The sequence below is a fragment of the Sinocyclocheilus rhinocerous genome, unplaced genomic scaffold (genome assembly GCF_001515625.1).
Source record: "Sinocyclocheilus rhinocerous isolate Xijiao unplaced genomic scaffold, SAMN03320098_v1.1 scaffold127, whole genome shotgun sequence".
In the NCBI taxonomy this organism is placed as follows: Eukaryota; Metazoa; Chordata; class Actinopteri; order Cypriniformes; family Cyprinidae; genus Sinocyclocheilus; species Sinocyclocheilus rhinocerous.
In genome coordinates, this window is record NW_015664685.1 from 381000 (window position 1) to 392137 (window position 11138).

At 36.2% G+C, this 11138-nt stretch overlaps 2 protein-coding genes across 2 annotated transcripts in view; one reads left to right on the forward strand and one right to left on the reverse strand.

Moving 5' to 3' along the window:
• Window positions 1-7496, reverse strand: part of LOC107730341 (Sjoegren syndrome nuclear autoantigen 1-like) — a 9961-nt gene extending 2465 nt beyond the window's left edge. Inside the window, exons 1-2 of the mRNA XM_016541153.1 lie at window positions 7188-7496; window positions 5449-5648 (exon numbers count right to left, since the gene is read on the reverse strand). Coding sequence (XP_016396639.1) covers window positions 5449-5648; window positions 7188-7239 — 252 coding nt within the window. The 5' untranslated portion in view covers window positions 7240-7496. The remainder of the gene's footprint in view (window positions 1-5448; window positions 5649-7187) is intronic.
• A 251-nt stretch (window positions 7497-7747) lies between these two features.
• LOC107730340 (anaphase-promoting complex subunit 2-like) overlaps window positions 7748-11138 on the forward strand; it is a 13783-nt gene continuing 10392 nt past the window's right edge. The window contains exons 1-3 of the mRNA XM_016541152.1: window positions 7748-8047; window positions 8241-8496; window positions 9691-10015. Of these exons, the coding sequence (XP_016396638.1) occupies window positions 7940-8047; window positions 8241-8496; window positions 9691-10015 (689 nt within the window). The 5' untranslated portion in view covers window positions 7748-7939. The remainder of the gene's footprint in view (window positions 8048-8240; window positions 8497-9690; window positions 10016-11138) is intronic.

Genomic DNA, 11138 nt, shown 5'->3' on the forward strand with positions numbered 1-11138 from the left:
TTTTTTATTTTTTTTTACAAAATGAGATGACAAATTATAAATTAAATGTGTCCTTTTATTATTGCTTGGACAAAATGCTGCACATTTCTTTGTGAAATTGAAATATAACACTATAATAATATACTATTATAGCACTTGAATATTATTGCTCTTTTGTTGGCTTTGATTGCATCTATTGTCCTCATTTGTTAGTTGCTTTGGATAAAAGCGCCTGCTAAATAACAAAATTTAAATATAATGTAAATGTAAATAAAACTAAATTGAAATTTTAAAACAAACCCCAAATCAAATAAATAAGTAACACAAATCAAATAAATCTCTTCATATAAACAAAATAAGGTTTTGTCTGTGCTCTTTCCATTTAAAATTAGAGGCAACCACTGCATTTTAATCTTGATCCAAACAAAGATGCTGAAGACTTGCAACATGAGCAGTTTTTAATCTAAATTGGATTGTATAATTTCGAAATTTGAAGCAAAAACAGAATGGTTTGAGTTCAGTTTTGTGAAACTATACATAAAAAAATATCTGCATGAAGCAGAAACAGCAGACGAGCTGAATGAGCCGCAGATTAAGTTCCTTAAAGCGTTTCCTTGGTTTCCGCTGTAAACAAAGCAGCGCTGCACTTATGAACTTTAATATGCATTATACAGAGGCAAGATGAAAAGAAAAAATACCATCTAAACTTTTCTAAAGACAGTAAGTTCCCCTCAGACATACATTCATATAAACTCCTACCCCTAAAGGAATCGCGATTTGTTTAGCATCTCAACCGATTTAAATCGATTTCAGCAAAATAAAATATTTAATTCTAGCTTTTCAAAGAAAGTGTAAATGGAAAACCTTCTTAAAGAGTTTGTCCCACATTATTAAGCAAGTCACAGTTCCCATGGAATATAGGGAGAAAGAACGATCTTTCTGAGGATAAAAATCATAAAATAGTGCAATGTCTTGCAAAAGGCATGAAAAAAACTAATATTTTGCAAAAACCGAATAGAGATTACCAAACTGTCAAAAGACTTGAGAGTGATTCAGAGTACAGAAGATAAAGGCAAACTCTGAATTTAATTTATTTTAACTAAAATGTAAATAGTCAGTAATAAAATAAGAATAGATGACAAGCAATGGCACAAACAAATACAATAACAAGATACAAACTAAAATTAACTGTGTTTTTTAAGTGTAACTTAAGTTTTTCAGGTAGGTATAACAGTATTATTCAGGTAAAGAAATACCACAGAAACTGAATAATCTATTTATCTTTGAAATAACACTGGTTGGTCTGCAATGTATAAATAAACATTAATGACAGACAGCAGCAGGTTTATTTAGGTTGCTGTCTCTTTAAGACCTCATGCACGGATCTGTTACACAAGTTTTGTGCCTCAACTATTTGCATTCACTTAGCCTATATACCGACAAAGTTTAGTATAAATCGACTGTTTACGTGAATACTCATCAAGACGGGCTTTAATTGAGTTTCAACCGGCTCACAGTTAATCGTTACATCCCTAATTTTGACTGTACTGACAAACCAGTATATCAACCGGGCTGATTAATCTGCTAATATTTGGCCATGTTAAGACGATAACCATGTGTTCCTGGATGATTAACAGAACTGATAATACCCCCTTGTGTCAGTTTCAAAATTGACAAATAATAGATATTACATTTATAAGAAATACCACAGAAACTGAATAATCTATTTATCTTTGAAATAACACTGGTTGGTCTGCAATGTATAAATAAACATTAATGACAGACAGCAGCAGGTTTATTTAGGTTGCTGTCTCTTTAAGACCTCATGCACGGATCTGTTACACAAGTTTTGTGCCTCAACTATTTGCATTCACTTAGCCTATATACCGACAAAGTTTAGTATAAATCGACTGTTTACGTGAATACTCATCAAGACGGGCATTTTAACATAATTTTCTATGTATTTAGCCGTTTAAGCGCAATAAGGCGCAACACAACTTCATTCTGTAGTCGCGCGCTCTCAGATGCGGCTCTATGTGTGCGCTTTGGGTCTGAGATTACAGAAAGGGGTCTCACAGAGAGCGCGCAAGTACTGAATTGAGCACTTGAATGTTTAAAATGGTAAAACTCAAAAGCACGTGCAAATGATACATTCCGTCATCTGTCCCGAGCGTCTTTCACGCTGAAATACTTGCAGGAATTTCGCGCGTTACAAGTGCGGAAACTGCAGGAATCAGAAGAATTCTGAGCAATCCCGCGCCGAAATTCAAGCCCTGCTTATTAAGGAAGGTTTCTGTCAAACAAATTAATAGTATTAAAAGGGCAGCTTTATTGTTGAACAGCTCACAGGTATGTGAAGCTGCTGGTGTAACAATGGATATTTTTAATAGCTGTCCTTTAAATACAATTCATTTGTTAGGGGCCAAAGAAAACGACGTCCATGATGGCAGAAGGGATCACCCCTATTGTATCCGTTAGTTCCATTTTGAGCATTCACTCAACATTGCGAAGCATTCGCTGTGGAAACTCCCCTTCTCTGAAATTTCTGAAACCTTATAGGATAACGTCAGTAAAATAAACTGGCCAATTGTTGCCAATTATGCAAATCACATGCAGATACTGACAATACTGGTCAAAGCGACAATTGTCTCAGAATCTTCTCCGTCACGCTGCCATCATCGAAGATGATTAAAGGGATAATCTTTAATCTAAATGTTAAAGGGATAGTTCACCCAAAAATGAAAATTGTCATAATTTATTCAAGTTTTTCCAAATTCAATCCTTGATTCAAATTTCTCATAAGCTTAATTGATTTGGTCTAAAGAGAGAAGAATTAATGATTATTTTAGTTTGAAGACTACATATAAAATAGCTACCAAAATAAATGTTGGTAACTGCAGTTTGACTAAAAGTAATGACTAAAAGTTGAAAAAAATGCAATGAAATATGGTAGGTCATTTACGGGGGAATTTTTACTTTACAAATTACAGACATGGCCGATTCGTACGGGATTAAGATCACAGACAACCTCCGCAATTATTACAAATCACACAAGGTCCCCAGATAATACTAATCCCGTGCGAATAGGGCTTAAGACTAATAAGCATTTTCGTCTCAAGATAAAGACTAAGACTAAATCAAAAATGCCTGTCAAAATTAACACTGATCCAAAGGACAGTGTCTTTTACAGTAGTGTCCCCATCACTATACAGAGCACAGGGTGAGCACCCCCTGCTGGTCTCACTAACACCTCTTCCAGCAGCAACCTAGTTTTCCCAGGTCTCCCATCCAGGTACTGACTAGGCTCAACCCTGCTTAGCTTCAGTGGGTAACTAGTCTTGGGCTACAGGGTGATATGGCTATGGCAAATTAATAAGTCGTAGGAACGAATTCTTAATTCATGGCCACAAAATCGTTCAAATTCTCGTATGTTTACCACAGTAAGAGATGCGAAAACAGGGATTAAAAGGGAATGACAAGAAAACAAGCCTGCGAAGTTAGAGGTCGAGACGGTTAGGATTTGGGAAAAGAAACAATAAATATTATTAAACTCGTGGAAATTCGTGACCAACCCGCAAAACAGAACACAAAGCCTTGTATGGGTTAATTTAAATTTATGGGCTCGAACGGCATGAATCGAAAAGCATGGTCACGATGCAACATTTGCCTGCTAACCAATTACCGTATTGACCCGAATATAAGACGATGTTTTTTTCTTGGAAATACATCTGAAAAAACGCGGTCGTCTTATATTCAGGGTCTAGACTTTGACATGTCAATAATACACCCACAACAATAGATGGCGCCAAATACGCATTTAAAAAGCCTTTTTCCAAAAGGTACATCTGGAAAAAGGGGGGTCGTCTTATAATCAGGGTCGTCTTATATTCGGGTCAATACGGTATTTCTCTTAAAAAACAAAGCTTTGTACCTCACTTGTGTCATAATACTTACATAAAAATATTTCATGTGAGCAACAGTGTGTTTTGCCGTAGCAACTCCAGTGGAAGCGGTTCACTGACAGCGCGGCACAGCCCCACGCGCTGTACTTACGTTTGGTATCATTTTAAATATCGATAATGTCAACTGCAAACATTGCGATTGTGTTTTAAAATACAACGAGCTCCATGAAACCATTTAAAAAGGCACATTCAGTGGTCTCCGTGAGAGGATATGGAACAGCCAACAAAGTAAAATGATCCCAAATGTAACTACGGCGCTCTCTCTTCATTTTATAAAATGATCATTACCACATCTATTCATTTTACAATTCTGCTACTAGCCTTTTATTTAGACTAAAAATCCCTTTCATTCAGGTGAGGAAGCTGGCGTTTTGAGTGGCATTTGCACATCCTGTCATGCCGGTGACTATATGCCACTGCAATAGACGCATCATTATAAAGGTTAGCGATTAATCAATTAATTGATCGTCAATTTAAACGACAATCGTTCATGGGAATGATCGAAAATTGACATCCCTAGTACACACTGCAAATTTTCAGGAGTGACAACTACATTTTAATATGGGAGCGAATCCCTAAATTATCATTTTGTGTGTGAGAGAGAACTTACTCTTGAAATTTCGACGATTGACATGTTTTGCTATCTCATGTGTTTGGTATCCCCTATTTTTGACAAAAGTAATATTACAGCAACCAAAGACTTATGTTTGCTGATTTCACACCGTCGTGATTTGTTTATGTATAGAACAGGGATGTCCAATCCTAATTAAACACACCCGAACACACTTACCAGGCATACTAGAAACTTCCAGGCAGGTGTGTTGAGGCAAGCTGGAGCTAAACTCTGCAAAACAGTGGCCCTCTAGGACCGAGTATGGGCACCTCTGATTTAGAAGGATTGTCATGTCCACTTATTATAAGCAACGCTTATTAAGCATCTTTTGGACTTGTTTAGGCCGACTCAAAAAGCGATCCATATTATGGAGATAAAGTAGGCAGGTGCAGGTTGTGATAATTTGGTATGCGGCTTATTTCCAAGATAACGCATTTGGATTTAATTTTTATTATGGGCTTGTTCTTATCTGCCCTCTGGTAACACTGAATTAAGAAGTACCTCCTTCCCTGTGTGTGGTTGTCACTACCGTAAATTACTGAACTGTGTGTGTACAGAACAGGATTAAGCACTAAAAGGTAAACTGACAACTAAATTTAGCTGCAGTGTATACGTCACCATTATCATCTAATCATCATGCTTAGCCAACTAACATTAGTATTGTGTCAATTTTAAGTAACTCACTTAATTCATTTTATAAATGTTGTATACGTTTCATTTAAGATATATGGTTATGAAAAAGCATTTTTTTTTTAAAGATATAATAATATTCAAATCCTCTCCCACTTTGAAGTTCTCACCTGTGCAACATTAATACAGCTAGTTGCTGGTATTTTTGGTCCCTCCCAGTGAGGAGAACATGAAATATTAAAAACAGGTTGACCGTGTCCTTACCTTCATGTACGCAGCCTCGGTCTCTGCGATGGTGCGGTCAAAGTCAGCGCGGGCAGCAAGGCGGCGTGCCAGGCTCTCGTTCACACGACTCAGCTTCTCTGTCAGCACACGGATATCATGCTGCAGACGGGTTTTCTCTGCTTCCTCCTGCTGGATCAGCTGGTTCAGCTCTTCTCTTTTAGAACACAGTTCCTCTATGCCTGAGAAAGACAAGGAGGATGAAATGGGACACTTCCTAAAATAAATTAAAAGGCAGCTTCAGGCACATGCCGAAAATATGTTTCAGTAGTGTTTTCCTTGTGTTTCTTTACATTCATGTTGTGATAGCTGAAAGGGAGTGTGTATAAGTTGCAGATGAGAGCTTGGTCAGCAGTTCCTCCTACTAATTACAGCAATAACGTGCAGAACTTTATCAAACACTGATTCAAGCAGTCAGGTCACTCTATGTGAATTCTAATGCATCACACCATGTTCAATGATTGTGAAACAAAAAATTTATTGATGGACTGGCCATCTGTCAAGTGTGTTTCCCCAACTTACCCTACAGTGTGTGTGTGTGCACCTGTGAAAAGAACAGCATTTATTCAAAATAGAATTGTAACAATATACACTCCACCGCTCAAAAGTTTGGGGTCAGCATTTTTTTCCCAAGAAATTAATACTTTTATTCAGCAAGGATGTTAAATTGATAAAAAAAGTGATAGTAAAAACATATAATTGTTACAAAATATTTATATTTTGAATAAATGCTGTTCTTTTGAACTTTTATTCATCAAAAAATCCTCAAAAAAGTATCATAGGTTCAAAAAAAAAACAAAACAATAAAATTAAGTGGCATAACTGTTTCCAACACTGATAATAAATCAGCATATTAGAATGATTTCTGAAGTATCATGCGACACTAAAGACTGGAGTAATGGCTTCTGAAAATTCTGCTTTGCCTCCACAGTGATAAATTATATTTTAAAATATTAAAAAAAGATAAGTTATTTTAAATTGTAAAAATAATATTAGTTTTTTTGCTGTATTTTTGCAATAATAATAATAATAATAATAAATACAGCTTTCATGTCCATAAGAGACTTCTTTATTAAAACAATGTCAAATACAAATATTTTTTGTACTAAGACAAATAGCATAAGAACACTTTTTTCAAAGAGGATTTTTATTTATTTATTTATTTTAGCGAATTGAGATGTATTCATTTTAAATCTTTAAACTAGAACAGATATAAAACAGATATCATGTTCATAGTTCTTGTGATGAACTACACCTGTGGTTACTCTGCTGGGAACCTGTGTCAACTTTGAAGGAGAACTGACTTCTGATCTGATTGACTTATTTAATGCAATGACACTGACATACACGTGTCCAAATTCTTCTTGAAACCACTGAATGTCATTTAATGAATCCCTTGCGTTTCTCCAGAAGCTTCAAAGGACATCATATTGATGTCTCTTACAAAAACACACGTCTTCTTTGCAATCAGTTGGTTATTAAAGCTGTTCTTTCCTGGTTTCTTTCAGGGAAAGAAGAAAGGCACAGGTTGATAGGTGTCACACTAGTCTTCTAATCACTTCTAAGCTTGTATAATGACTACAAATGTCAACGTAGACTAGCTGCATTCAAGTTTCTTCTACCCATGACAAGTACATGCAACTAGAAGAAAAACATATAAAAAAGAAAATCTATGTTCCCCCTGACAGCAAAATGATTCGTCTTGGTCGATGGCTACTTACACTTCACAAGCTCATTGTTGTAGGTTTGCAGTGCAGCTCCTTGCTGGGTCATTCTGATTAGCAGGCTAGCTCGCTAACTACAAGAAAAGCCTGCCTGCACTGGTTTAATCACAAAAAAGCGTTTCATGCAGCTTAGCAGTGAAGTCTGTTAACTTGTTGCACCTTCTGAGTCAGATTAATGCTTTAATTAGCAAGCCACGAATTTACCGGGCGTTAAATCGTACACATCTGCGAGGGGAGTAACTTTAAAGAAAACATTCCTGAAGCGGTTAAGTCAAGTCTCCCTCCTGTTTCCATGGGAACGTTCAAGAAGCGTCACCACGACGGTTTCCGTTAGACTTTTATTATTTATTTATTTTAAATATAGGATAGAGTTGTATAAAAAGTTACTATAAAAACAATATCAAGATCTTCATCTGAGAGTGCCAAAGCACACTTATAATTTATTATTATTATTATAATTATTAAAATAATAATCATTACTACTACTACTACTTCTCCTTCTTCTTCTTGTATTATTATTATTACTTTTATTATTATCATTTAGATGATTATCAACATCCGGCAACGTGTCGTCATCGGCGCGCGACAGGCTTGAAGAAGAGCGTTAAAACGTAATTAGTCGGCGTAATAACTGATGAGGATCTTTTGAGTGGCTTTCGTAATATGATTTTGGACTAAACAGTCACGGAGTAAAATGAATATCCACATATGGTAACGGCACAGAATATAATACTTTTCACCCAGGGTATATGACTATTGTTTACAACCTGAGCCTCGGTGTAAACTCCGGAATGAACGAGGTGCAGTCAATGCCGCTGGGGCTGTCAGCAGCCTGGGACACAGTGACATCTGCACTGGTGAGTGTTAGACATACACAGTGTAACTAGGCGGTAAAACGGATGCTGATATCACTTCTAAGCCAAATCCAGCTTCTGATGTTAGCTACATTAACAAGACAAGAACCTTGGTACTTGGAACCTTGGACATGGTTATAGCATTGTTGAAGTACCTTTGAGTGCCAAAAGCTGAAACCCAACCATGACTCTTTAGGTGTCTCCTGTGCCACCAAGTGCTTCGACTGATGTGGTTCTCTCTGAAGCCTTGGCCCTGCTGAGTGTACATGGACTGGGTCAGTATGTGGAGGGATGGCTGCTGGAGACTCTGCAGGTGCGTTTGACTACTTCTGTTGCTCCAGAGTTCTGGACGGGGCTCAAGCAGCCTGAGGGGGAGTCACAGGAGAGGGACAGGGCAAAGGCTTTACTCGCAGCCTTCAGAAACCTTCTCCAAGAGCTGCAGCCTTTCCTCGGTATGTCACACCCTACTCGATGGCAACCATTTTATTAACATATTAATTAATATACTAATATAGCGTACATGTATTTGAAAAACAGATGTTAGACATGTATAAGGTTTGCTTATTGTTGCAGTTGTGTTATAATTATATCTGACTTATTAGCTAATTTAATTAGAAAAACTATATATATATATATATATTAGCATACATTGAACTGTACATTTTTCAATAAAAACAGTTATTGAGGGGGGAAAAAGAAATATGATTTCAGTTTATGTATCCTGATTCTGTGCTTTAAAAAATGTTTTTAAGATAGATTGTTTTAATATATTAATATATAATAATATCAATATTAATTAATAACAATAACTGAAATAGTCCCCCTAGTTGGCCCCATTTAGGTCTGAAAATGTCGTAATTCACTCTTCCACAAATTAAGGCCTTAAAATGTCTTAAATTAGAGCTGAAAGTCTTAAATTCATAAAGTCATGGCATTAAATGTTGCATGCACCACAAAAAAATGAATATTTCCTCAGTATCTATATCCTGTTTTCCAGGACAAAGATTGAAACTTTCTTAAAACAATATACATTTACTTGAGTTGCAAAATGAAGATATGAAGGCTGAGAAACAGAACAAAATTAAGTGAGTTTATGCTTAAAACTATAACAAATATGTATCTGTCAGTGGGGTATGACAACTTCAAATTATAAATCATAAACTTGATTAATTGAAAACAAGTAAATCTATCTTGGTTTATGAATCTTTAGACAAAAATAGTAAATACAGAGGAAGAACATTACTTTTTTGCATTGTGATCAGAGGGTACAGTAAAGGTTATTTCCATATTGTAGTATTTGCGAGCAGAGCTATTCAAGCTTTGAGCTATTGTTTTTGTGAAATTAATTTAAAAAGAATGGAGATCTGTAGGAAGTTGTATTTTCAAACTTTTAAGTGTTGCTAAAACAACTCATTGTGTTTTTCCTAGACATTTAGACATTGTGTTCCCTTCAGTTTTGTTTCCTTACATTTTCAATTTCCATAATGTGAAATCTAAAAAGTTCTGATGTCTTAATGTATTTATTTATAATTTTTACTGTTGATTTCAGGGGAAATTGTGGCCTGGATTTCTTTGTGAGATTCATCCTGTCCATTGTTTCTTGAGTCTACTGTGTTAATCTTACTTTCCCTTTTTTATTTTTCAAGGTGGTCTTGAGAGACTGGGCTCATGGCAGGATGAAAGCCGTGGGGGTTTTTCTGGTTCAGGGGCCCATGGTCTGACTGAGAGAGCTTTCTCTGTCATTCGTGCCATTCTACTGTTCTCTCCTTCACCTGTGCTGCAAGAGCGTGTGTTGGAGTTTTACAGCCGCACATTCTCCGTACACATGAGGCAGGCAGGGGAAGCTGTGGAGGCTGGGGAGGGCACAGCGGAACATGATGAAGGCAGTTTGTGCCCAGGCTGTGCCACCCTCCCTCACCTGTGTTGGTGTCTGGAAGCTCTAGAGCAACTTCAAGATCTCAGCCACATACTGTGAGTTGAAGAGAAGAACCGTTCTGATAATACTACAGATGTTGCACTTTCCTTTGTTGTTTAGCCACTACTTACATAATGTTGCTGTGGTGTAAGAGTGATGTATGTCTGTGTAAGTCAAATTGTGTCAGTGTTTGGAATGGAATACTAGCATGCTGCATAATACACAGGACATGCTGTTTACTACTTACTAGCTTTTTAAAATAGATTGTAACAGCATGCAGTATTCACAGTGTGTATAAGTTGAATTTGACACCTTTAAAGAGATGTTCTGAGTCCAACAAGAGGAGAAGCAATGTGCTCGATGAAAAACATTTTCGTTGCACATATTCATCAGTGTCACAAAAGACAATAGCATGACAAATTCTACTTTTAGAGAAATATTTACCATATTGCATCTAATGAAATTGACTCAAAAAGTTAACTTAAAAAATCTTATATACTGAATAGAATAAAGCATTAATATGTGTGCTAACACTCATAGACATCCACAGCTATTACTGCATAACAATAACATTTGGAAGAATATCAAATACATCGGTCAAAATTCTTTTTACAAAAAATGTTGTCATTACATATCCACAGGAGAATTATTCATCAAATCTAGTATCCATTAAACAAACGTGTCCTACAAAAAGGTATCGTACAAGAAGTAGTAAATACAAAACAGTCACTTGATTACAAAAAATGTATAAAAAATTACAGATATTTATCAGTGTGATATAATTGTCTTGTTTATATTAATCAAAATTCCATAAAAAAGGAGAAGATGATTAAGATATTACAGAAAACATCTGAGAGACAAATCTTCCTTCATTCCCTAGGAAACACAAACTTAAAGGGGTCATATGATGTTGCTAAAAAGAGCATTATTTTGTGTATTTGGTGTGATGAAATGTGTTTGTGTTTTAAGGTTAAAAAAACACATTATTTTCCACATACTGTACATTATTGTTTCTCCTCTATGCCCCGCCTTTCTGAAACGCATAGATTTTTACAAAGCTCATCGGTCAGAAAAGCGAGGTGTGCTCTGATTGGCCAGCTATCCAGTGCGTTGTGATTGGCCGAATACCTCAAGCGTGAGACGGAAATGATACGCCCCTCACCATACTGTGATGATGCC